General features: G+C 50.9%; 1 protein-coding gene across 4 annotated transcripts in view; it reads left to right on the plus strand.

The window, feature by feature from the left end:
* NDST1 (N-deacetylase and N-sulfotransferase 1) overlaps positions 1–15,737 on the plus strand; it is a 57,237-nt gene extending 41,500 nt beyond the window's left edge. For 3 of the 4 annotated variants that reach the window (XM_090288416.1, XM_090288414.1, XM_090288415.1), the window contains exons 7-15: positions 274–402; positions 1,204–1,386; positions 2,308–2,404; positions 3,615–3,738; positions 5,529–5,703; positions 7,622–7,792; positions 8,341–8,450; positions 10,083–10,185; positions 10,907–15,737. In XM_090288416.1, the coding sequence (XP_090144542.1) occupies positions 274–402; positions 1,204–1,386; positions 2,308–2,404; positions 3,615–3,738; positions 5,529–5,703; positions 7,622–7,792; positions 8,341–8,450; positions 10,083–10,185; positions 10,907–11,026 (1,212 nt within the window). In that variant the 3' untranslated portion in view covers positions 11,027–15,737. The other variant, XM_090288417.1, reaches the window with a different exon arrangement.
* The last annotated feature ends 11,669 nt before the right edge of the window (positions 15,738–27,406 follow it).

Genomic DNA, 27,406 nt, shown 5'->3' on the forward strand with positions numbered 1-27,406 from the left:
TCGCAACCGGGTCAGGGACCAGTGCTGCACAAATAGTCTAAGTCCCCAGAAGTATTATCACTATCCCATCTCTGTGACTTTTGGTTCTGCCCATTTTGTACAGAGACTAGCAAGGCCTGTGGGCCCACCTGGCTATGGGTCTTTGTGGGAGAAGACCCTCAAGGTGGGGGGCTGTGCTGTCACATAGGAGACACCCTGGCTGTTCTGAGGAAGGGTCCTTCCATCCCCATCCATGCCCAGAGGTTCCATAGCTCCTCTCTGCGCCATCCCCAGGTCCTTCCACGGCAGACCTGCGGCCTCTTCACACACACCATCTTCTACAATGAGTACCCTGGCGGCTCCAGCGAGTTGGACAAGATCATCAATGGGGGCGAGCTCTTCCTCACAGTGCTCCTCAATCCCGTGAGTGCTCCACAGCTGTGGCCGGTGGTGAGGAGGGACTGTGGACAGCCTGTCTTTCCTGAGACAGGCCTTCCTGGCCTGGGGAGTAGGAGGAGGGCAGGTGTGAGGGCCGGGGATTGGGAAACCCACTCTGCAGCCTTGGCTCTGTCCCTGCCCTGCAGCATGACCCTGGGCAGAGAATCTGAGCTGTCTGTTTTTTCCTTTTATAATCCTGCACTTCAATATATATATAGTAGTGTTAGCATTGTAGACCATGTTCTCTTTCCAGTCTTGGTAAGTGTGTAGAAATATATAAATGTGTATATTAATATACATAGTAAACTATTAATATATTAAACTATATAAAAACTATATATATTATGTATAGTTTAAACCATTCACCTAAGCTTTCTGGGCCTCTCTTTCCTTATCTGTAAAATGGAAATAATCATTCATGTTTTAATATAGATATCAAGATACTAAATAGATATCAAGTAGCAGTGTTATTTAGTTTTTTGTGATAACTAAATATTCCTTATCACCCATTCACCCCTTCCCACCAACAAAAATTAAATAGAGTACCCGGATAACTGTGCAGTAGGTCAGCTTCCCATTTCAGGCCTGTTATAGTTGGTGGTCAGTCAGACCTGCATTCACCTGGCTGTGCCCAGCCCAAGGTCACACAGCAAGTTTGTCGATGGCCTGATGAACCTGGTCATTGAGTGGCTCTTTAAATGAAGCAAGACCAGAAGGTCAGAAGTGAGGTAAGTGTGACTCAAAGGCTGATCAGCTCCTGCTTCCCGCCTCCCTCCCCTGGAACAGATAAGCATCTTCATGACGCACCTGTCCAACTACGGGAATGACCGCCTGGGCCTGTACACCTTTAAGCACCTGGTGCGCTTCCTGCACTCCTGGACCAACCTCCGGCTGCAGACACTGCCCCCTGTGCAACTGGCCCAGAAGTACTTCCAGATCTTCTCCGAGGAGAAGGACCCGCTCTGGCAGGTGGGTGGGGGTGGGGGCCTGGAGGCCTTGTTGCAGGGATGGAATGCCCACTGCACACAGATGCATGCTCCAGACATGGGCTTGGGGCTCAACCCTCATACCCTCAGACTCTCTGTCAAGGGCAAACTCAGGTGCACCTTGGCTCATCAGCATGGGCACACTCACTTGTTCTTGTGCACATATACGTATACACCTCCCCCATGGGCATGCACACTCATCCACAGACCCTGAAAACACAGCAGCACAAAACTGTGAGTGAATATAATGCAGATGAAGTATAGGAAGCAACTGCCTGTCCTCGTTAGACTTAGTGTTTCTACCCTCCTCACTCCAGAAGGCCCTGAGCCATGGGAAAGGGAACTGAGGGGATGGGGGTGGGGACAGTTCTTGGGGAAGTCTGTCCCTGGGGATGATCAAAAACTGGAAACAGAAGCTGGAATTATGACATGCTCATAGCTCAGACCAGGGGTCCACAAACTTTGGCCCATAGTCTATTTTTATAAGTAGAGTTGTACTGGGATCCAGCCATGCCCGTTCTTGTCTGTACTGTCTGTAACTGCTTTCAAGCCACAAAAGTGGAGTTGAGTAGTTGTGACAAACCGGATAGTCTCCAAGTCTAATATATTTACTAAATATTTCAAAAGATTTACTAAACTTTACAGTAAATGGTTTTGACCTCTGGTTGAGACACATCTCAGGCAGTTCAATTCAATAAGCACTTGTGACTTCCTGTGCCAAACACCAGGCTGAGCATTTTGCTAGGCCTGATCCAGAATGGATCCAGGGGCCTGCCCTGCCAGCAGCCCAGTGTCCCGAGGAGGGGATGTGACAAGGACACGTGTAGTAACAAATCCATGTTCAGTGGGAGTCCATTCATTGGATTTTGGAGGCTCCCTAACAACCCTTCCACTGTTGTTTTAGGACCCCTGTGAGGACAAACGCCACAAAGATATCTGGTCCAAGGAGAAGACATGTGACCGCTTCCCAAAACTCCTCATCATTGGCCCCCAGAAAACAGGCAGGTCTCTTCACTCTCGATCGGCCTCCCCCATGCCCACTGTCTCAGCCACAGAATTCTGGGGATCACCTTGCCCTGTTCCATTCCCCAATAACTTGCTCATTCTTTCCCAGAAAGTAGGAGTAAATTTGAAGTGAACATAAATTGCCTGTCAGTGTGGAGGTGGGAACAGGGTGGAGGGCGGGCATGGAATTCTTCAATCTGTCCTGAACCACAGCCTCAGGAAGCTCTCCCTGTGTCCTGGGAGGCTCTGAGTCTAGGCAGGGAAGCCCAGATGAGCTGCTCAGTGAGTTCAAGCAGTGCCAGGCCAATGGTTCAGGGCAAAGAGGACTGCGATCAGTTAGTCAGGTGGTCCATTAGTCATGTCTACCGCAGGTGCAGGAGGGAGAAGTGGTGGCGTGATTGCTAAGTACTTGCCATTCACACTCTATAAGGTACAAATGGGCCCCCTCATTTGACAGCAAACACACGAGGCTAAGAGAAGTTAAGTGACTTCCTCTAACACTTACAGTTAGGAAATGGCAGATCCAGGTCTTGAACCCTGGTCTTTGTGACCCCCAAAACATACACTCTTAATCACCATTCTAGTCTCTTTCTCTGCTGGGGCCTCTCGTTATAACATGTTAACCATAGGCTCACACACAAGGAAGGCATGAACTCTGCAGGAGAAGTGGGTAGTGGAGGGGGTGTGGGTGAGGGTACCCGGAAGAGGAGGCATCTGAGTCAGATTTCTTAGCCCTTCAGGAATTTCACATCTGCAGACTGGAGGGTCTGGAGCTCCCTTTTCTCTGAGCTCCTCTTGAGTGCCAGAGAGAACAGAGGCCTGGAGCTGGAAGGGCCCAGCATAAGGTGTCTAGTTCTGGGATTACAAGGAGGCTGCAGTGAGCTGGGTGTGGCTGCTGGAGTACAGTGGTGAGAAGGATTTTGAGGCCTAGTCCTCATTTAGTGACGAAGAATGCTGTGGTGGAGTAGTGATGTCTGCAGTGGGTGCGGGAGTTGAGATACTCACATGCATGCCATGTATTTGCCATGCTGGGTTTAGTATAACCCTTTATTGTATAGATGTGGAAACGAAGTCCCAGAGAAGGGCAGGGACTTCCCCAGGGTCTCACAGTGGATAATGGGGAACTAGAACCAGGACCCAGGATTTCAGGCCCCACCTTCATGTTGGGGGCCAGGCCCTGGTCTCAGCCTCCTGCCGTCCCCACAGGTACCACAGCCCTCTACCAGTTCCTGGGCATGCACCCGGACCTCAGCAGCAACTACCCCAGCTCAGAGACCTTTGAGGAGATCCAGTTTTTTAATGGCCACAACTATCACAAAGGCATCGACTGGTGAGTGGGCCTTTCAGTCCACAGCGGGACAGGACGGCCTTTGCAGAGCCTGCCTGGGAGGTCTGCCGTGGTCACAGCAGGAAGCAGCGGATGCTTGCTCACACGCAGTAGAGTTCCCGAAAACAGGGACAAGGCACAGTGACCCTGGAGTCACGGTGTTGGAACCTTGTCATAGACAGGACACTCGATGAGGAAGCCCTTTGCCCCTCTGCATTACTGCCCAGGGTCAGAGGCTACTGGAAGTCAGAGTCCAGCCTCTCCCTTGCTTGCACAGAAACATCCTGAGTCCAAGGTCCTGAGAGCTGGGGAGAGAGCAGGGGCTAAAATCCACGTGTTCTGACCTGAGAGCTGGCCCTTCCCACTGTTCTTGTGGGTCCTTCAGAGGCAGCTCGATAGCCTTCAGGGAGTCCCTGAGGTGTTTGACATTGCAGCTTCTTCCAGAACATGTTACCTGTTACCATGGGGTGTAGGGACCATGTGAGGATCGCTTTATGTTCTGAGTTTTCATTTTGCATTTTCTCTCTGTCTTTTCTTACCTTGTCCATGTTACTCTTGTTTATTATTTTTATGTCAGTGGTTTACCTGGGTGGAGAGATTATGGCCATTCTTCCATTGTTGGGTTTTGTTTTTGTATGTTTTTCTCTGTGTACTTCTCTCTCATCTCTCATCTCTCTATTTACCTGCCTACCTACCTACCTACCTACCTTCCCAACTGTCTCCCTGTCTATATCTCTAATATGTGTACAACCTCTTATCTAAAACCTGTTGTGGCCAGACGTATCATTGGAAGCCAGCACATTTCAGATTGCAGAGAGGTAATGGTCTGTGACACCAAATATTTAGCCACATCTTGTGCAGGGTCTGGGGCAGCACCCCATTAGCAAATGCATCGGTATGTCTGTGACAAAGGATGGGAATATTTATACTAAGTAAGATGAAGAAGTGAGGTTTTGCTGCCAATGGGCTTTGCTGCAAAAAAGGGGGAAAGCTTCATTTTCAGAGCTGTCTTGATTTAGGTATTACAATGGGTTGTGGACAGGAAAATGCATTTTATGAAGAAAATTCAGGAGGAAAGAAAGAACAATTCGTCAGCCATATTGCCAAGATTTCAAGATTTTGACTTTGTAGATATGTGTGGGGCAGATGCAGGAACCTCACAAGCCCCCAGGTGGCTCTGATGAAGGGACCGTGGGGCCACCCTGGAGAATCCGTCTCGCAGGACAGAGCAGGGATCCTACTCATTAACTAGGGTGGGCCTCATGGGCTTTGGTTCCCACGAACCACCAAAAATGTACCTCTACTTTGCCTGAGTAGGTGTCCCTGGTGGGGGTCTGGAGTATTTATTTAGTTTTCTGAGGGGTCCTTAACCAAGAGACGGTCCCAAAGGACTGGTGCAGATGGTCACCCTGGGTGGGATATAGCAGGTTCACCTGAAAAGCTGTTGCTCCCAGTCCTAGCTCGCCCCCTAGAGGCAGTGAGAGGGCCCTGTCAGTTTTACTCTGGGAGCATCCATTTCTGATGAAGACACAATCCCTTCTCGTGCTGCCACCCAGACCACACATGTACACCTTCAGGTCCTCCTCACCCCAAGGATTTCTGAAAAGGGAGACTGCCATGTGGCCATTCCTCTAGACTCCCTGCCAGAAGTGAGCCCTTGCTTTCCTGGGAGCGATGCACCTTACTTGCTTTCGGAAGTTCAAACCCCAGCGACCCTCGCCCTGTGTGCTGTATCCCTCACGCCTCTTCCTCATGAGTCTTGACTGCGAGCCCCCTCTCTGGGCTTCCTGCAGGTACATGGAGTTCTTCCCCATCCCCTCCAATACAACCTCTGACTTCTACTTTGAGAAAAGCGCCAACTACTTTGATTCGGAAGTGGCGCCCCGGCGGGCCGCTGCCCTGTTGCCCAAAGCCAAGGTTCTGACCATCCTCATCAACCCGGCAGACCGGGCCTATTCCTGGTACCAGGTGAGCTGGGCTGGGGCGGGGCCCTGGTGGGGGGCTCGGGGCTCTGTCTGCCACTCAGCTACTCATTCATTCAACAGATATTTACTCATCACCTACTCTGTGCCCTAGCTAGGCTCCTGGGACATGCTGGTGGTAAGAATAGAGCCCCACCTCCATATGCTTCTAGCCTGGTGGAGGAGGCAGGCAGAAATCCTTGGAATCCCAGCCAACAGTTACCTGCCCACCCTCCTAGCTTTGTCTGGGGTCCTGCTTCTCAGTCCGACACCAAGAGGTGGAGGCTGTTTCTCCTTTGATTTGGTGAACAGTGATCTGGGCTGTTACTGACTGTGGTCCCTCGCTGGAAACTAGGTGGGGGCAGGGGTGGGGATTCAGAGAAGGACAAGACATAGGGCCTGCCATTCTTAGTGCAGGATGCAAAAGCCTGATCAGGTAAGGAAGTCACCGGGACTCTGTCCATGCCAGGGAGAGTGTGACTCCTAGTCCTTACTTGATTATGTAAGAAGTAGAACTTCCTTTAACTTTGATAACCTGACCTAATTTCTTCTGAGCACCATTCCACTGGGCTTAAAGGAGAGCTTAGGCTTGGGCCTTTTGGGGTTGTCCCCTCCTGCCTGCCATGTGCGAGGGCTGGGGGCGCCCGGCCTACCAGCTGGTCCAGAAAGGCCTCCTCAGGCCACTTTAGGCGGCTCCCTGTCACCTCTGAGCCTGTTCACCTGGGTACTCTAGGTGACTGTCTCTACTCTGGGGCCTTGCTGCGCCCACACTGCTGGCAGGGGGCTGGCTGCAGACCCTCTTTGCTGTCCAGTCCCACCGACCTCCCCTTTCCTCTGAGCTGGGTGTGGCCCTCAGTGGGAGTATAGGACGGGTGAGGGGTCCCCCTGGTTGGCAGGTCCCTGATCTCTGGACTGTGGGAATTCTGCAGGTGCCAATGCCCATGGTATTATTTCAGGTGATTCAAACCTGGCCTCTCCCCCTTTTCAATTCTGTCCCAATCCTTCTGGCATAGTCTTCTCGGGCAGTCATAACAAAATATCATAGACTGGATGGCTGAAACAACAGAAATTTGTTTCTCACAGTTTTGGAGGCTAGAAGTCCAAGACCAAGATGCCACCAGTCCAGTTCCTGGTGAGAGGACTCTTCCTGACTTTTAGACAACTGCCTCTCCCTTATGTGGCAGAGACTGAACCCTCTGGTGTTACTTCATACAAGGGGTGCTAATCCCATCACCAGGGCCCCACCCTCATGACCTCATCTAACCTCATCACCTCCCAAAGGTCCCATCTTAAATATTCTAAATTTAGGGACAGGACAGACAAACCATCTATAAAGCGTTCTGATTGATATAAAGGAGAAGTTCTTAATTTGGTGCAATTGGCACTTAAGTCTTTTCTAACAATGCTAGACTATGTCTTCAACGAAGAATACAGACTTCCAGGTCACAACCTGTAGCAGACATTTGTAGCTGGCTGGCATTTGAGAACATTGCATTATTTTTATTGTATTTATGAACTTTCTGTATGTGACAACTGTTCTAATTTTCCATTTATGGGGGGGATAGTGGGTTTTATTTTGAAATAACTGTATGTGAATAAGAAAGATGAATCAATGTAAAGAAAAGTGTGTTGGCATTGGGGATACTTTTTATGGATTAGTTTATGGATGTTGCAGAAATTACAGAGTTCGTGTGCAAATAACAAACATTTGGAATCTCTTTCTAGTCCAACTCATGTCTTGCAAAGATGAGGAAACTAGGGCTTGGAGGGGCCAATGACTTCCCTGAGGTCAGGTGATGATGGGAAACAGCCAGGACTTGAATCCTTGGTTCCTGGTTTCAGCCCAGGGTCTTCTGGCTGCCTCATAGTGCCTTCCGCCTTTGTGCCTTCCATGTGACATGCTGATCCTCCCCCCTTGCCCACAGCACCAACGAGCCCACGATGACCCAGTGGCCCTGAAGTACACCTTCCATGAGGTGATCACGGCTGGGCCCGATGCCTCCTCAAAGCTACGCACCCTCCAGAACCGCTGTCTGGTCCCCGGCTGGTATGCCACCCACATTGAACGCTGGCTCAGCGCCTTTCACGCCAGCCAGGTAGCTGCCTGTCCCTCACCCTTGGGAGGGCAATCACAGTTCACAGGGCCTCAGAACCTCTCTCCGCACTCATGGGGCCAAAATGCCATCTCTGGCAAGTTAGACCTTTGGGGTCTTCAAAAGTTTTAGTCTTGTTTATCCCAAGGTTGATGTGTGAGAATTCCCCAAGTCCTTGTCCCTTCACAACAGGGTCTATATCCCTACGGGGACCAGATTGCATGACACGTTTTAGGAAAACTTGGAGGACTCAGACAGGAGAGTAACATGTAGGCCAGAAGCTTGGGGAGCAGCCAGAGAGGGGTGTCGTAGGGGTAAGAGGGGTGGGCAGGGTTTGGTGACAGCTCAGACTCTGGGAAAGGATGACATTAGTCAAGGGAAGCTGACATTTGGGGACACCTGCCATTCAGAGGTGGAGGAGGAAACAGATTCTCCATAGTGCAGCAACCTCAGTTTGTAACCATGGCTGCTGACTCAGAAAACTGGGGGCCCATTTGCCACTGGAGTGAGAACAGGCTCAGATCATCCTTCTCCCTTTTCTGTTCTTCCAGATTCTGGTCTTGGATGGCAAACTGCTGCGAACAGAACCTGCCAAGGTGATGGACACTGTACAGAAGTTCCTCGGGGTGACCAACACCATTGACTACCACAAAACCTTGGCGTGAGTGTGGCCTTGGCCTTCAAATAGGGTTTCCTGAGCAGGCAGCTGGGCCAAAAGCCAACGGCTTGAATGATTATGGGAGAGACACTGGTCAATTAGCATCAACAAGTGTGAGAAAGCACACATGTCCTTGATGGCAGCTCAGCAGGAAAGCTAATATTAATGCAACTTGAGTTGTATTTATAAAGGTATTGACTCAAGGAAAAGGGAGGTGATGAATCTGGTCACATTCCCGGGGTGTTCATTTCAGAATGTTTTATCTAAGTCAGTCAGACCAACAATGAGCAGCTCCAGTTCCCACAAGCTTTCTTAGTATTAGATTATGACTTAAATATAATTTCAGGAAAAGGAAACTACAGTTATTGTCGATGGCTCATAATCCCAGTCATTTGACCCCAGTGCCGGGGTGCTGACAGTGCCCCCCAGATGAGTAAGTGCCAGCTCGTGCTGCAGGGGCACAGGGCTGGGCAGAGGCTGTCTCCCAGGGCCATGTCCCAGGCAAGTGACACCTTCGGCTAGATGAGGGGGTCTCAAGAGGAGGAATAAAGCCACTTCCCCTGGCCACCTTCCTAGGAGAGTCTCCCAGCAAGAATGTTCCCTTCTCACCTTGGAAGTTGAAGGTGGGGAAGGGAAGTCAGTCCTTTACTTTGAAGGAGGAGCAACTAAGGGTGTGGGCTGCGACATCAGGGATGCTTGACATCAGGGATGCTTGCGTTAGGGCCCCACATTTACCCGCGACTTCCTTAGCTGCGTGACCTTGGAAAAAAAAGGTCTTTGCTCTTCAAGCCTCATTTTTCTCACCTGTTGACTGGGGACTAAGGTGATGATCCGTACCTCCTGGGGTCACTGTGTTGAAGGAAAGCATGCATGCGGGGCTCTTAGCTTGGTGCCTGGCACAGAGTAATGCTGGATAAATGTAGCTGCTGTCGTCATTGTCATCATCACCACTCTCTGTGCCGACCCTGTGGCCCATTCAGAAATCCCTCCTTCCTTCTCCTGCCAGAAGTGAATTCCGTTTTCCTGCTGTCCTGATGCCCAGAATTTTCTAATGGCTCCTGATCTGGGGCTGAATTCCTGATGCCACTATGCCTCCCCTCCCTGGGATGGCTTCAGATCTTCTCTCCCCAAAATGCTCTCGAAGGCCCAGCAGGACTTCAAATCCCAAAGGCAGTCTCATGCTGTTATTTCTGAAATTTACTCCACCAGCGAAACTTCCCGGATGGCAGCTCACGTGCTCTGAGCCTCCTGTCCCCTGGCTGGCAGTCCCAGCTCCTGCCGTCATCCACAGTGTGAGCACGCCCTGCCTTCATGGTCCAGGAAGCCTCTCCTGAGCATTCTCCACCCAGGGGTGGGAAAACTTCTATGAAGAAATGTAGTATCTGCCATTGTAGTTAAGCATGCCTGTCCCTGGAAGACAGGCAGGCAGGCAGGCTTAGTGGAGTCAGGGACAAAACGTGGACCAACAGATGCAAGTATCGACCCCGCATGATCTGTGGGTTCCAGACTGCCGAGGGGCGTGGATTCTATAGTTTCCCAGGCTCCGCCATTCCTGGGGTCTGTGAACGTTGCCTTAAGGTGGGAAGGAGGTGGGCCAGGCCAGCTCCCATTTACAGGCTTTCCCTACCTCCACAGGTTTGATCCAAAGAAAGGATTTTGGTGCCAACTGCTGGAAGGAGGGAAGACCAAGTGTCTGGGCAAAAGCAAGGGCCGGAAATACCCGGAGATGGACTTGGATGTAAGTGGTGGACATGCTGCCTGCAGCAGGTGGACAAGTGGATGGGGGGCTGCACTGGAGGGAGCCTTCTCCCCCCTTCACCCCATGCCCAGCACGTTAATGGCCTTGGAACTTTTTGGATGGTGTTCCAAAGAGGAGGAAATATGGGTTGGGATATGGTGGGTCAGAATTGAGTTAGTCAGATGAGTATTTATTACCTTCTCCTGAGGGCTGGCTGCTATGGGGCTTTGAGGATGAATCAGACCTGTCTTTGCCTTCAAGGAACTCCTAGGCTAGGAGTTCCCTCCTCAGAGGGAAGTCAGTCAACGCACCAGTGAGTAGAATCCAAGGCAGTAGGAGAGATCCAGGCTCTGGGAATTCAGAACAAGGAGGGGTAAAGGAGCTTTCTCAAAGGCTGGGAGGGGTCTCTGGAGTTGGGCAGGTCAAAGGACATAGGGGAAAGGTCATACACTGTGGCTCTTGCTATGCTTGCCTTTTCCCTTTTGCCCCTGGTTTTGATGAATTCTCTCTTTTCTGTCTATCACAAGAATTTTGACCTTGTGTGCTGTATTTTGGTACTCCTACTAGGTAGGAGTTTTCTTTTGGAGACCACCCATTTGAGGAAGATTGCGAGTAAATCCTAGGCGAATGGGATGGTACCAACAGCATGGTGGCTTTAAAGAGGAGGGGTCTCCCTTGAGTGAGCATGTCCCCCAGAGCCACGCTTTCCTTCCTATTGCAGTCCCGCGCCTTCCTGAAGGACTATTACCGGGACCACAACATTGAGCTTTCTAAGCTGCTCTACAAGATGGGCCAGACGCTGCCCACCTGGCTGCGGGAGGACCTCCAGAACACCAGGTAGCTGCAGCCGCCGCAGCCACACTGAACGTTGGTGACGGCAGGGACGTCCTGCCGTGCGCTGAGCCAGACTGACCTGCAGAACAGGGAGCTGGGCCTGGGCTGGCCAAGCACTTACGAGCAATACTCTGCCGAGGCCCAGGCAGGGCCAGGAGAAGAGCCCAGGCGGCCCACAAGCGCCTCGGAGCCTCCAGTGCTGGCCTGCAGCCTCTCGGACCTCCCGAGCCACCAGAGGTCCGTTCTGTTCACAGCCTTCCGTGCGGAGGCCACTCCCTGGTAGGAGGGGGTCCACGAGACTCTTTTTTCTGTCCCTCACTGTGTTCTACCAACCATACCCTCTCCTTCGTCCCATTGCTCCCTGCCCCAGCAGGGTCGCCCCTCGGTGTCAGCTGCCATATCTTTCCTGTCCTCCAGACATGAGGGAGAAGAGCCAGCTGGGCCTTCTGCCAAACCAGGGAGAGAGACTGGGCCTCCCCTGACTGTCCCAAGCCAGGCTCTCCCGAGGGGCCAGTCGGGCACCCAGAGTCGGTCGCTAGGCTGGACGTGAGGGTGGCACCTCGAGAGGACTCTGAACTGCCACACACCTTCGGGTTCATACCTTCACGCCTCACCTCCCCTTTTGGGGAGAGAATCGCTGATTCCTACAGTATCCACCCAGTCCTCAAGGCCTGCTTCAGGGCCCTGGGGCACTGCCATGCCATTGGGACCCAGAGACCCAGGCCTCCACCCCGCCCCCTTTTCACCCTGGCATAGGACACGCGTGGTGTTTCCTGTGGTAAAAGCCTGCGGCGGTTCAGCTGTCTGCCAGTAGACATGTTCCAGTGTACAGACGCCGCCCCACGCCCAGCCAGCCCTGGCCCCCGGCCGGCACCAGGCAGAGCTGGCGAGACGGCTCTACCCGGCGTCCTGCGGCTGAGGGTTCCTAGAGGCACCCTTAATCTCCCCAATACTAAGAAGCTAAAGTATTTTAATATTTTGTTTTATTTCTTGGTGCCAGAGTTTATACTTTGGGTGCTGGGGTCGCACTGTGTTATATATATATAATTTGTATATATATATATTATATTTTTTTGGTTGGGTTTGTTTTTAATTCAGTCATACAAAATGGTGGCAAGCCCCAGCCTCATGCACGAAAATGAGACGGAAGGGAGGGGGCGGCCATGTCTCCCTGCGTCCGGGGCCCGGAGGAGACGGTGCGGAGGTGCCTGGGAGAGCTGTCCCTTTTCGCTCCCGTGCACCGTGGCTGTCCAGGGCTGTGCCAGGTGCCCAGAGGGGGTGAGACACACGGGGAAGACCTGCTCTCTCTAGGAAGTCTGGCTTCATGAAATGCAGAGACCTGGGGGAATCTCGGCCAAAGGAAACAGCCAGGTTGGAGTGGGCGACCCCGGCCGAAGGCTGGCCTGTCCCCTCCCCTCACATGGTGCTAGGTGGGCCCGCAGGGACCCCCAGAGCTGTCTCCAGGCCCCCTGCAGACAGCGGGTCTCTGGGCTGCTTTCTGGTCGGGGTCTGCTCCTACCCCCCTTTTAACAATGTGAAGTGACTAAACTGGGGTGCTCTCCCCAGCCCCTCCCGCTGCCAGTTCAGCTTCGAACTGACAGCTGGGAAGGCCCTGCTGGAGAGCCTTGTTGTGTTCAGAAGACTGTAGCGTCTCGGGGTTGGACGGGCCCTCCGGTTATGGAAATGGCGGGAGGGGGCCTCCTTGGCCGATGTCACAGAGTTGGTGGGAGCAGGACCGAGAACTGAATTTGCAGCTCCCGATTCTGAGTCCAGTGCTCCTCTTCCAATGCCACACTGCCTCTGAGCCCTCCTTGGGACCCTACTCTATGCCAGGTTCCTGTCCCTCCCTCAGTCCCACCCGTGGTCACTGCAGGACAGAGGGACAAGCCACTTCTCCCCAGCCAGGGTGCCTTTGCGCTTTCTCAGATCTGCACGTGCATCCCTGTCTTGCTCTCCCTCCTCGAAAGGCCCTTCCCAGCCTGCGGGGCCTGGGCCTGTCTTGGCTCTGAACCAGTTCCCTTTCCCCAAGCTCTGCACTGGGATGGAGAGGGCAGCTACTTAGTGGGACCAGCTGCGTGTGGCTTCCTGGTACCACTGCGCTTCCCGTCGGGGCCTTTGAGCCTGGGAGCCCTGGGCCTTGTCGACCCGGCAGGGGATGAGGAGCGTGGTGTCTCAGGACAGGGCGGCACGCTGGCTTGTGTGCTCACGCAGACGCACCCGCACCGTGGACCCGGGCTCCCGCAGCGGCTGCCACGGTGCGGGTCCCAGGCCTCACTTCCCCGCTGTCAGTGAGGGGCTCATTCTTCATGACCCGTGAGGACCTTCCAGCGCCCACCTTCCACAGTCTACCCTCCAGGCCTCAATGCCACCCCCGGCTCTCGGAGCTCCGAAGGCCTGATGGGCCGGCAGTGCCACTTCTCTGGCCCGAGGAAGGAGCAGGCAGGGGTGAGACCCCGTGGGAGCAGAGGAGATACTGGGGCTTTTGTCCGGGCCCTTCTGGGAGGCAGGGGACTTGACCTGCCACGTGTTGTGAGTCTGGTCACTGCTGTTCCTGCCCTTCTCACTGACGACCCTTTCACGAGGATCCACTGCCAGGACCTGCAGGTATTGCAGAGGGGGACAGAAAGGCCCCCAGGGGCTCACGGCTGCTGAGCACCCAGGTTTCCTCACTAGGAGAGAGAACCAGAGGTCAGTGGGCACAGCAGTGTCAACTTGTTTAATGTTCCTAATTCACCGTAAGCGTCTGGCCAGAGAGAGAGTGAGAGACAGAGAGAAACAGTTTACGTTGTGTAGATGACTCCATCATCCATTCTGCCGGCCCCACCACGAGCCCTCGCCCCGCAGGGTGGGCACGGGGGGAGTCCAGCTAACACGACCTCCGTCACTCGGGGTTCCAGAGCCGCCCACAAGGCAGGCATCTTGTGATGGGCCTTTTCCAAATCCCTGAGCAGGAGCAGCCGGGACCTCTGGGCCCAGGTGAGGGGGCAGCAGTCTGTCCCCCGGAGCAGAAAACTTCTGGGCTGACCCACAGAGAACAGTGGTCCCCCAGTGGGGCTGACCCCACAGGCTCGTTTACCCAACATCTAAATTTTTAATTAACATTTTGGAACATTTGTTTTTTCTCAGCATAGTTTTTTTCTGAACTAGCTTAAAAGTAAAAATCATGAGACTTCACCCCAAAATGCTGCAGCCTGCATCTGTTAAGAGTTAGGACATTCTCCTATGCTGTGGCCCAGTATCACACCTGGGACAGCGACATCCTCACATCTGCTCCCCAATCCATAGTCTTATACCTGGTTTTGGAATTTGGATCCAATCAAGGGGAACACATTGCATTGTGTAATGGTGTTTTCAGTCTCATCAAATGTTGAAAAGTTCCCCTTCCGCTCTCTTTGATTTTTTATGTGACGTTATTTCTGATATCAGTGGGCCTGTTGTCTTGGAGAAGTCCGCATCCTGCATGTGTCTGCTTGTTTCCTCCTGACATCATGGGACAAATTCCCCTAGCTCTGTGTCATCAAGAATAACTTAGGCCGTGTGGATTATTGCTTTTGTGCTCACTGAACAACTTCCCTCCAACCGAAGGTGCCGCTCTGCTGTCTCCTGTACCAAGTGCCAAACCAGCAGAGGGGCCAGCTAGAGCTCCAGGAGCTCAGGGGAAGGCGAGGGTGGCAGCTTCACAGCTGGGCCGAGGCTGGGGCAAGCAGCGTAGAGCCTCTTGGAAACAAGACGTCTCTGGCTTAGAAGAGCCTGTGCTGCCCCCTTTGATCCCGGTGAGGAACCACAGGGCACCAAACAGCATTCCTGCGGCCAGGGCTCGCTCTCTCTCTCTCTCTCTCTCCCTCTCTTGTATTCTCTGAGTCTTCACTTCCTGGAGGCCTGTGGTCTGTGTGCACTGGAGTAGAGCCAGGCCCGGGATGTCCGAGGGAAGGGTCTAGCTAGGGAACCACTTCCTGCGAATTATGGCATGAGGAGGAGAGCACTGGGCTGGAGGAGGGAGATGGGAAATTTCATCCCAAATGAGTACATTCAGGCATTTAGTCGCTGTGTGACAGCTGTCCTCTCAGGGCCTCGATTTCCCCATTCATAGAGTGAGCAGGGGGAGCCACAGCAGGGGTTTCAAATGGTAAAAAGGAAGCGGGCCTGCTCTAGTTGCAGTGAGGATGGAGGGCCCAGGCACGGCCCCACCCCGCCCCCTCCGCCTCGGAGGGGAGGCTGGGGAACACGCCACCCCCAGCTGGCTGCCCCCAGGCTCACCCTCGCCAGCTCAGACTGCTGGAGGTACGTACTTTCAGCTCCTTCGAGGGATGGGCACTGGTCTTGTGTGGGGACTCTGGCTGTGTTTTATCCTAATAAGTTCACCCTCCTCTCCTTCCTCTCTGTGGCCCTTGAGGAGAACGAGGGAGGAGAGGTTTCCCATGACTGTACTAGCTTTTCTTATCAGCAAGAGGGCTCCTTTTGTACTTTGTGCATGAAATTCATGTCATTTCCCGGGGAGAGGAGAGGGCTGACTGGAGGGTGGGGGGCATGCTGGGGGGGCAGGCCGAGGTTTCCTTCCCTTGTGGGGGTGGGGAGAGGCATGGAAAGGGGGGGCACTACCCAGCTCACCTGATCAGGGCTCTCGAACCAGCCGTTTTGGGTTGTGTTAAAAGTGGGAACCTTCCTCCATTAATGTACAATCTCGAACTAACTGCTAATAAAGTGGGGTTCCATTTGTATGCATTGGTCATGTCTGCCTGTCTGACCTGTCCGCAAGACCTGCAGAGGGTGGAGATAGGCGTTTGCAAGCATGGCCACTCTGGCCACCCCCCTTACCCCTCCTCACACACTGACTTGGTCAAATCTAAGGTCATGTCCATGGAGTTGTAAACTGAAGCTTTTCCAGATAGCAGAGTCCCGCCCTGTGCCACCTGCCAGGTGGGGCACCTCAGATGACGAAGAGCCTCAGTCTTGGAAAAGTGCTGGGACTGAAGAGTGCCCTGAGGGTTGAGGCTCAGTGTCTAGAACCTGTTCTGCCACAAATGTGTCTTGTGACTGGGGACAAGTCACTTTTACCTTTTGATCCTCCATTTCTCTTACCTTTTAGGGGTGTGGAGGGAATTGGACTTAGCGGCTATCCCTGGAGAATTTGCTTAAAATACCAGATTCCCAGGCCACACTCTCAGAGATTTCTCACCTACGTTTTAACAATGTTTTCAACACACGAAGGCGCCCCACTTTGGGAAACCCTGGCTCAGATCAGTGGTTCCCTACAGGCTCTAATGAAGTTAGTCACTCTGTCCAAGGAACAAAAACTGTGGGTAAAACAAAATGACTTTCTAGCGCTCTCAGCCTGGTTGAGATTTGCTGGGGAGGGGCCTTGGCCAGCTGCCTGCAATGCTGGTGTCTGAACCTGCTCTCTCAGAAGCCCCTGCCAAACTTTGGAAGTACGTATTCCCAGATGCCCCCAAATCCACTCAGTCGGAATGTATGGGAATGGGACCCAGCAATGTGCATTTTAACACAGTCTCACCTAGTGTGAGCCAGGGAAGGTCACAGAAATGCAGACCACTGCCAAGGGGTGTGCTGGGACCCAGCTGGAACACACCAAAATGCCAACCCCAATGGCAGGCACAAGAGCCACACTTGCAGAGACCACTTTGGGTTTGTCCACTGGGAACTCAGCACTGCTCATGCATCATCAGCAACAGGAATGTGGCCAGAGGCTGCACCGATGGGAACAGGTCCAGAAGGCATGATACAGAAGGGATATCTGCACCAGGTAAGAGGTGGGGCTCCATCAAAGATTTTTTACTTTTAAAACAGCAAAGATTCTTCTTTCAAGAGAAATGTAATTGGAAACCAGGTGAAGGCAGGGTGCTCTGGTTGGAGTGGGGGTGAGGGTCTGGACTCTCATCAGCTCCAGTCCCGCCTCCCTATCCCCCATCCTAACAGGAACCCTAAGATTCCTTGAAACACATTGTGAAAAGCCAGCCTGGCTGCCCTCAGAGGTCCCAAGAGTCTGCAAATCGAATAGGTTGAGTGAACAGAAGCGCAGGAGCCCCCCCTCATCCCCTTCAGTGGGGATGCTGCTCTGGAGTCTGGTGCCCGAGGAGCAGGCCAGCTCTGGAGGTGGGCATTTCCCTCAGAGAAGCCCTGGCTCGTGTGCTCCGGGCAGTGTGTGTCATAATAGCAAAGCACCGGAAATAGTTGATGTCCACTCCTGGGGGATCAGCTACATAGCCTCTAGTGCAGCCACATGCTGCAACATGACAGCGCAGTTGAAAACATTTAGTCCTGCGGGGACATTTCTGCAATGCTGACTTACCTATCCATGTGACCATTTGTGGACAGAGAATGCTACACAGTGTGCATTTTTTCTGAGAGTATAGATATGTATCTCTCCCACCAAGCTGGCAACAGGAGGGGGAGGGGACAGAGAAGTGGGGGTCTTCCAATGGGATTTTAGCTTTGGCTGAAACATTTCAAAAAAATTAAGATAATGTAGTCATCTGTGGAATGAGAAGGTCCCAAGAAAAGTAAAAAGAAATAGGTAAGCAGAAACGAAGGGGCTCTGGGCAGCTGGACTGGTGTGAGATGGGGCCGTGAAGGTTGTACCACCGTTGACCTTCACCATCAGAGTCCAGGGCCCAAGGGCAGTGGGGGAAGTTCTTGCCTTGTTGAAGTTTTCCTGAGCCCTTGTCAAGACCCTGACTTGCTGTGTGACTACAGGCAAGTCTCTGCTCCCCTCTGGCCCTCAGATGGGGGCCTCAGAGTTAATTAACATCATCAGTGTTGGGACAAACCAACACTGAACAAGGACACAGCTTGTGATGTTCCTGACCAAAAACTGGTAACATGAATGTAGCCAAGAGGAAACGGCAGACGCAACCAAGGTGGGGGACATTTTGCAAATAACTGCCTTGAACTCCAAAAATGTCAAGGTCATGAAAGATAAAGAAAAGCTGAGAAATGGTTAGCAATTAAAGTCTACTAAAGGGACCTGTCAATCAAATGTCACACGTGACCCCAGAGGGGTCCTGGACTAGGAAGTAACTAGCTATAAAGGACACCAAAGGGACAATCGACAAAATGTGAATATTGACTGTGTGGGTTGGATAATATAATTGTATCGATGTCAAGTTTCTTGATTTTGATTATTGTACTGTTATGTAAGAGTATATCATTGATCCTAAGAAGTACACGCTGAACTATTTATAGGTAAGAGGAAAGAAACGGAGCTGAATTTTGACTCTTACTCTACTGCAGCAGTTCTCAACCTGCGGGTCGCGACCCCTTTGGGGGTCTAACGACCCTTTCACAGGGTCGCCTAAGACCATCGGAAAACACAAATATAATTATATATTGTTTTTGTGATTAATCACTATGCTTTAGTTGTGGTTGGGGGTCACCACAACGTGAGGAACTGAAAGGGTCATGGCATTAGGAAGGTTGAGAACCACTACTCTAGTGGGTCAGACTTATCTTATACAGTTCAGAATATGTCCACCAGGGGGCAATATCACCCAGCATCTCAAGGCTAAGGCCAGTATGAACCTCCCTACAAGTCTGGGCTGCTGATCAATGGTGGGTGGTGGGGTAATAATACCATAAACAAGAACATCAATAAATTAAATAATATGAATAATAAAAAGTACTCCTCACTCTGAGTCAGGAAGGTCCTCTGCTAGTCAAGTAATATCTCTTAATTCTTGTAACAACCCTCTGAGGGTATTATCTATCATTCCCATGGTAGGCAAAATCTGGACACACCATGCAGAACTTTGAACCTGGACCCTTGCCTCACACCATATACAAAAATTAACTCAAAATTGATCAAATGTAAGGGCTAAACTATAATACTAATAGAAGAAAACATAAGTGCACATCTCCATGACCTTGGATTTGGTAATAGTTTCTTAAATATGACACCAAAAGTATGGGCAACAAAAGAAAAACAGCTAAATTAGTCTTCATTAAAATTAAAAACTTTTGTGCATGAAAATACACTATCAATAGAATGAAAAGACAGTCCACAGAATGGGAAAAGCTTTTTGCAAGCCATATGTCTGATAAGGGTTTAATATTCAGAATATATAAAGAACAACTCAATTTAAAAATGAGCAAAGAATTTGAATAGGTATTTCTCCAAAGAAGATATGAAAATGGTTAACATGAGAAGATGCCCAACATCATTAGCCATCAGGGAAATGCAAATCAAAACCACCTCACACCTGTTAGGATGGCTACAAGTTTTTAAATGAAGAATTGATGATATAGAGAAATTGTAACCCTCATACATTGTCGGTGGGGCTGTAAAATGGTACACCCTCTGTGGAAAACAGTTCCTCAAAGAGTTAAACATGATTCATAGTAGCCAAAGCTGGGAACAACCTAGGTGTCCAACAACAGGTGACTGGATGAACAAAATGTGGAATATACCTGCAGTGGAATATTATTCAGTCAAAAAAAAAGAATGAACTTTTGGTAAATGCTACAACAGGAATTAAACTTGAAAACATTATAGAATGTGAAGTAAGCCAGACACAAGGGGACAAATATTGTATGATTCCACTTATATAAAATATCAAGAATAGGCAAACTCACAGAGATGGAAGGTGATGAGAGGTTACCAAGAGCTGGGGGGAGAGAGAGAGAAGTTACTGCTTCATGGGTGCAGAGTGTCTGCTTGGGGTGGTGGAAAATGTTGGAAACAGAGTAGTGATGGTGGCACACCAATGTGAATGTAATTAATGCTACCGAACTGTCCACCTAAAAATGGTTAAAACAGCAAGTTTTATGTTATATATGTTTTACCACGATAAAAAATACATATACAGGACTATAGGCAGCTCTTATTTTTAAAAATTGAGATGTAATTCACACACCATAAAATAATGCTTCAAAGTGCACAGTTAATTCAGTGCTGTTTAATACATTCACAAAGTTGTGTAACTATCACTACAGTTTAATTCTAGAACATTTTATCACCTCAAAAAGAAAGTTCATGTTCATTAGCTGTTATTCCCCATTCTTCCGTCTTCTCAGCCTCTGGCAAACACTAAATTACTTCCCATGGATTGCTTATTCTGGACAAGGCACATAAATGGAATCCTACAATATGTAGTCTTTTGCATCTGGTTTCTTTCCTTTAGCATAATGCTTTCAAGGTTCATTTTGCCGTAGCGCGTATTAGTACTTCAAGTTGTTTTCTGCAATGGTTCAGCCATTTTTCAATCCCACCAGCAATGGAGGAGGCTTCCAGTTTCTCCAGAGCCTCCTCAGAACTTGTCATTTTCCATGTTTTTCATTAGATCTATCCTAGTGGGTGTGAAGTGGTATCTTATTGTGGTTTTTGACTTGGCGTTTTTCTGACAATTAAGGATGATGAGCATCTTTTCATGTGTTTGCTGGCCATTGGTATGTCTTCTTTGGAGGAACGTCTGTTGAAGTTCTTTGCCCATTTTTGAACTGGGTTGTTTTGTCTTTGTTGTTGAGTTGTGAGAGTTTCTTTATGTATTCTGGATACTAGAACCTTAACAGATAGGTTATTTAGGTTTTAGATCCACTTTGAGTTAATTTTTGCATACCATGTGGCACTGAAGTCTAATTTCACTCTTTTGGGTATGGGTAGCCAGTTGTTCCAGCACTATTTTGTGAGAAGACTGTTCTTTCCTCCTAGTGAATTGTTATAGCAACCTTGTCAAAAGTCAGTTGGCCATAAATATAAGTATATACCTATATCCCTAATTCTATTCTATTGGTCTATAGCCAGTTTCACACAGTCTTGATTACTGTAACTTTGTAGTAATTATTGAAGTCAGGAATAATCCCTGTAGCTTTGTTCTTTCTTTTCAAAATTGTTTTTGGCTATTTTGGGTTCCTTGTGAATTTTAGGATCAACTTGTCAATTTCCATAAAAGAAGATAGCTGGGATTTCTATAGTGACTGTGTTGAATCTGTAGGTCATTGGGGAGTTGCTGTCTTAACAATATTAAGTTTTCACCCTCTGCCATGCCAAGCTGGGTCTATGTGATGCAAGATGGGCACAGATTCCTTCCCTGGATGACCCCAAACAGCCCCATAAATCCCCTCTCCCTTAAGTCTCTCCCTTCTTCTCCATCATGACATTTTCAGAGGCTCATTTCCCCTGCCTCTCAGATTCATAGCCCTTAAGTCTCTTCTTACAGAAAGTCTTCCTGGCTTGTCTCTATATATTCTGTGATCACAGATATTCATAGATAGTCATTTAATAATATAAAATACTATACTAAAGAACATTATATAATAATATAGAATATGATGTATGGGTTATATTACAGATCATTTTATTATGGTCTATGTTTCTGTTATCACAGAGTATGTATTTTTATTATATTATAGATAGGTATATTATAGGCATTTAGTTCCAGTGCATAGATTTATGTGTTAAGCATAACATAGTTGAGCTGAGAAGGCCCATCTAGTTTCTTAGTTCTTCTCTAACCCATTTTACAGATAGGAAGATTGAGGCTCAGGGTCATAGGTAATAGAGTTTAGGTGACTTTGAGGAGTCTTGGCCCCCACACCCCTTGCTCACATGAATGTAAAAGCACTTAAGACTGACCCCCTCAATTCTCTAACTGCCCAGTTCGTGGCAGCTAGTGGTGAAGCCTGGGAGGCAGAGGCAAGTCCTCAGTGGCCAGCCCAGCCCCCACGCAGCCCCCAGCGTGAAGGAGGGGCAAGGGGCGAGCCATCTGCACAGCTGGAGTTGGTTACCCAGCTGTTTATGGGTCTCTGCCTCTGGTGTTTATAGTTCCGCCTTTGGGTTTGCTTTTGTCCCCACTAATTAGAACAATACTCCAGGAGGCGGTCTGGGGCGGTGGGGAACCACTGGACGGGGAGCAGTGGGCTGGACCTGCGCCCTGGCTTCTGCCTTGCCTCATTCCAACAAGGATTTCAGGCCTTTTACAAGGACTCGGGAAGGAAAGCAAGATGGCGCCAATTAAAAGCGGGCGCGAAAGCCAGCACACAGTGGTGGGGAGCAAGTTGAGGCAGGAGAGAGGCTAAAAATATAGTCCACCGTGCCTCAGACACTTAATACAGGCAAGACGTTAGGCCAAACCTCTCCTTGTAAGAAAAAAAAAAATTTTGATCACAGAAGTTATAGATATGTATTGTGGGAAATTGAGAGCACATGGACAAATGAGAAGAAAATGAAAATGTGTGTGTTCCTCTGGGATAACCATTGTTCATATTTTAGGGTGTCTTCTTTCTGTCTGATATGTAAAGCCGTTCTTGTATAAATGAAATTCCTTTGCAAATTTCTTTTTAAATGTCATAAATTGTCAATATCTTTATGTGTTACTAAGTTATTTTTCTACTACAAGAAATAATATCATTTCCATTTTATTGTGATGCAAGATTATTGTGAAAAAATTGCCCTGGTCCCTGGGGTAAAACTAACTCTTTGGTGGAACTCTTTTGCATGTTTTATGCACTTTGTATAGCTGGGTTGTAGGTTATTTAAATGATCCCCTCGCACTGGACATTGAGGTTAGTTACATGGCTGTGGCTTCAAGCCCACAGGCGGCCAGTGTGATCGGGGAAATCTCCTGGTACCAAGAATGAATTGGTTTCTCCCCACAAAATCTAATAAGTGCATCATAATAAGCTACGTCCTCAACAACATGCTGGCAGGAATGAGTTTCATCGGGCCGCCTCCTTATGAAGTCTTGTTTGTTTTTATTATTTTTTTAATTAATAGAAGCAATATACATTCATTGCAGAAAAATAAAAACCAATAAGCAAATGTAAGAAAATAAACATCACTCTCATACCACCGTGCTCAGCATTGCCCACACTCTGGTGCATACAATCACAAAAGCTCATGTTCACTGGGTGCTCGGTCTGTGCAGTGACACTGTGCTCAGTGCCTGGTGTACGTCACAGGGGCAGTGTCCTCCCCGCTTCACAGATGCTGCGACACCGGTGTTCAGGTTCAGCGACTTGTCTATTGTCTCCTGGCTACAGGGTGGCGGAGTCTGCCTTTGGACTTGGGCCCGCTAGCTTCCAAGCCTGCACTCTTAGACTGTACCCGCTGCGTCTTTGACCTCTGTCTCTCGAGGTTTCCCTCTTTTAACATAATGGTTTCTGATCTGCTTTTTTCCTCTTAAAGATAAATTGTGACCATCTGCTAGTGTCATTAATTATTCTTCTTGGGATGCAGCTTTGTAATATACCACACTTCACTGAACTGTTGAACATGTGGGTTATTTTAGGCTTTTAGTATCATAAACAAAGCCACACTGAACATTTTTGCAGCTTAACCTTTGACAACATCCATAGCTGTTTTCACAGAGATGCTTTTTCTTACAGACCTCACTGACCTGTCATTCCAAAAGGCAAGGGGGTCTGAGTGACGGAGAGGGGGCATCCAGTGAAATGTGTTCACCCAGCTCTTGGCTGAGCGTCTCAGCTTCAGGCTTACACCTAGTCTGTGCAGAGGATGGCAGCAGTGGCGTGTTCTTTAAACCATCCCCCAGAAATGAGCTCTCGGCGGAGCTCAGAGAACTGTGGAAAGGCTAGGAGCCAGAACTGATCTGCTAGGCAAATGACCCCCATGTGGCCACATGGGTGCAGCCCACTCCACACCACAGACCATTGAGTTAAAAGAGGAACAAGAGAAAACCAGTCTGAAAAGATGGCGTCGCATCTCCTACTGAGGGCAGAGGAAGCATCTTCTCCCCCCCCCCCCCACCCCCGAGATAGAGTGTGATTTTCTCAGTCCCGGAGCAAGGCCCCGAGGCCCCAGGGCTGTGTCCAGGAATCGCTGGTGGCAGTGACTGCTTAGCCAGGGCAGAGGAGGGCAGGGTTCCAGGCAGGAGAAAGTGTGAGCAAAGCCTGGAGGTGAAGCACAGAGAGAGAACCCCAGGCCCCTGAGACCCTGGGGTATCTAACCTGGAGCGTGAAGGCTGCGGTGGCGGTGAGAGAGGAGGGGTGGAGACTTTTGCTGGGTCCTTGGGACCTTGTGCAAGGGGTAAGGATTCCGCACTTTATCCCAGTGGTGATGTGACACTTCCTCCCTCCCTCCTCTCTGTTTTCAAATGCCCAGGAGTCTCTTCTCTGTGCAAGGCTGTGCCGGGTGCTGGGAGGCAGGCAGGGAGGAGAAGGTGGGATCTGAGGCCCTATGGACAGAGCGTTAGGAAGCTCTGGGGGCGGGAAAGGCAGCCAAGCAGCGACAGGGGGGAACACTGCCCTCCAACAGCCCTGTGCAGTGGAGACCCACGGAGCAGGGGCTCTCAGTCCCCTCGGGCAGGCCATTTAGCAGCAGGCGGTGCGGAGGCAAGAGCCTGGGCCCCAGCTGCGTCATGCGGCCTCACACCCCAGCCCTCCTCCCCCAGCCATGTGGCTTGTGGCAGTTTTGTTATATGCAAAATGGAAACATTAATAGAAGGAGGAGGAAGATTAAATGAGACGGTGGATGTAATGCTGAGAGCAGCACCAGTCAGTGCTCAACAAGCATGGTTATTACCAGCCCCCCTCACCTGAGGCTCTCCTGCAGCCTTAGAGGTGGGTGGCAGGCCAGGCCCTGCTGGTCCACCCCGTCATGGGGCTGAGGTCAGCTCTGAAGCTCCCGTTGTGAGGCCCCTTTGAAGTGTGAACCGCAGCAGCATTGATTGCAACCTGCCCCCTTCACAAATGAAGTCACCATGGTGGCCAGCCCCCTTGCTCCAAGCTGGGGTCCTCTCCCTTCCCCCATTAAATCGCATTTGTGAGACCCCTGGCCCCCGATGGGTTGGGCAGGACTCCAGGTACAAAGTGCAAACTGTGTGCCAGACCCTCACTACATCACTGAACCCAAGGGGCGCTGTTACCCCCTCCACGTGGAGGGTGGAGCCGAGGCCCAGAGAGGGTCTGTGAGTCACCCAGGCTGAGACCCTGCCTGGCAGGGGCAGGACCGCACTCCTTTCTGCCCACAGGCTCTCCCAGCCCCCCACCCGCACCCCCGCCGTGGTCCCCTCATACTGCCTTCCCGCGGTGGCCTACCTGGCCTGGCCTGGGCGGAGGCGAGCCCGCGGTGCTCTCACAAGGCGCCATTCATCCAGGCGGGCTGCTGATTGAAACCATGTGTGGTGCGGCTGGCCAGGGTGGCGGCGGCTCCGGAAGCCAGGCCTGGCCGGGGGCCTGTGGGTGCTGGGAGGACTGGGGGCGGGGGACCCACTGACCCACCAGCCTGCTGCGCTGGGGAGACCTCCAGGGTAGGACTGACCTCCCCTTCCACGTGCACACACCCGGGGGACCCTGAGATGGGGCCCTGGCTCCGGTGCCGAGGCTGGGGATGCGGGAGGCAGAGGCCTTCTCCAGGTGAGGGTGGGGAACTGGGCCTAGCACCCCTCGGGACCCACGCCAAGGCTGTTCCTGGCACGGTTGAGCTGCTGAGGAAGGTGTGTGTGTGTGTGTGTGTGTGCATGCACTGAACTCTATGCAGGGTGCCCTGAGCCATTGGACTTATGGTTACTGCAGGGTTTCCAAAGGCAGGTTTGGTACATGCGGTTAAGGCCATGGGCTCTGGAGGCTCGCAGACCTGGGTTCGAGTCCCCCCTCTGCTGCTTCCCAGCTGTGTGACCAGAGGCAAGCTGCCCCACCTTCTCGCCAGATGAAGCCTGAGGCCCGGTCAAAGGGCCGGAGCCAAGGTGGAGCCAGTTTTAGGTGCTCCTGGCCGGCCCTGCTGGAGGGTCGTCCCTTGACTGCTGATCGCTGAGTTGCAGCCTATCTGGGACGGAGCTTGGAGGGCACTAAGCGTGGGATGGGTTTCCTCTGAGGCATAAAGGTGCCCCTTAGTGGGGGCGCGCAGGGGAGCGCTGGGTCCTGGCTGGTGTGAGGTGCAGCTGAATTAGCCACCCCTCCTGAGTCAGGAACAGAGCAGGGCTTTGTTCGCAGCGCCCCCTCCCTGGCACAGAGGCCCCCGCAGGAAGGGGTGGGCGGGCCAGGCCATGGCCAATGCTGACCACAGTCTTGGCTGAGCCGGGACCCTTCAGGGGCTTGGTGTCTCAGAAGGCACCCTGGTTTCCCAAGGAATGCACATTCTGCTGGGTAGCTCGGGCCTCGCCCAGCCTGAGGCTTGGGAGAAAGACACTTTGAGGGCATTTGGTCCTGGCTGGGTGTCTCCCACGGGTTGCCCTTGGGACATCCCCAAGGGAGGGACTAACCTCAGAATAGGGGTTCCCTGGAGGCAGGGGTCCCCAGACTCCCCCCTGCATTCCAAGGCCAGGGCCTCCAATGTCACATCCAAGAGTCCTGCCCCTCCTGATACAAGACAGAGCTGGGGGCAGAGGGAAGCGGGTGTCCATGTCACACAGAGTGGGCAGGGGCAGAAGTTCAGTGTTTTCCTTTGGGGTTGGCAGCTGAGGTGCCGGGAGCAAGCAGATGGCAGCTGTGAGTAGCCAACCTGGTGGAACAGCCCTCTACTCCGTGGCTGAGTGACTAGAACGGCCACTCACCCTCTCTGAGCCTCCACCTGGTTCTAAAGCAGTGGAGAGAATCCACCACGAGGGCTATGTGAGGGCAGAGAAGGATCCGGTTGTGAAGCAGAACCTGAGGATGGGGAAGGGCATGCATGGGAGGCAACCTGGGTTCAAATCCCAGCTCCTCTCACAGCTATGTGATCTTGGACAAGTCATTTTCTTCTAGAAAAAAAATTTTTTTTTAAACTTCCTTCTGGGATTATTGGAGAAACAAACTAGCTGATACATAGTCATGGACTTGGCATCCCACCTGGCCCATGCTGTGAAGGGCAGTTTTAGCTGCCAGCTTGATTAGGCCACAGTGCCCAGTATTCAGTCAAGTACTTACCTAGATATCTTGTAGATGTGATTAAAGTGCATAACCAGTTTACTTTAAGTAAGGGAGATTATCCTACATGATCTGGGTGGCTCTGATTGAATCAGAGGGAAGGCCTAAGAGCATAGCTGAGGTTTCCCTGACAAAGAAGATATTTCACCTGTCCTGAGAGTGCCAGACTATTCTACTGCATTAGGCAGGGTTCTCCAGAGAAATGGAGAAACAGAACCAATGGAATGTATATATTGTACCTTGCTTCTTTTTAAAAAAAAATTTTGTAAGACAATTCATTTTTTAAAAAATTTTTACTTATTGATTTTACAGCGTGAAAGAAAGGGATAGGAAGAGAGAAAGAGAGAGAGAGAGAAACATCGATTTGTTGTTCCATGTACTTATGCATTCATTGGTTGACTCTTGTATGTGCCCTTGATCCCGCAACCTTGGTGTATCAGGACGACACTAACCAATTTAGCTACCTGGCTAGGACCTGTGCTTTGCTTCTCTACACACACGCACTGTGAGCTGGCAAGCTGGATACCCAGGAGAGCTGATGGTATAATTCCAGTTTGAGTCCAAAAGCCTGAAA

This window comes from Furipterus horrens, unplaced genomic scaffold (assembly GCF_987537825.1).
Source record: "Furipterus horrens unplaced genomic scaffold, mFurHor1.1.pri manual_scaffold_10, whole genome shotgun sequence".
Lineage (NCBI taxonomy): Eukaryota > Metazoa > Chordata > Mammalia > Chiroptera > Furipteridae > Furipterus > Furipterus horrens.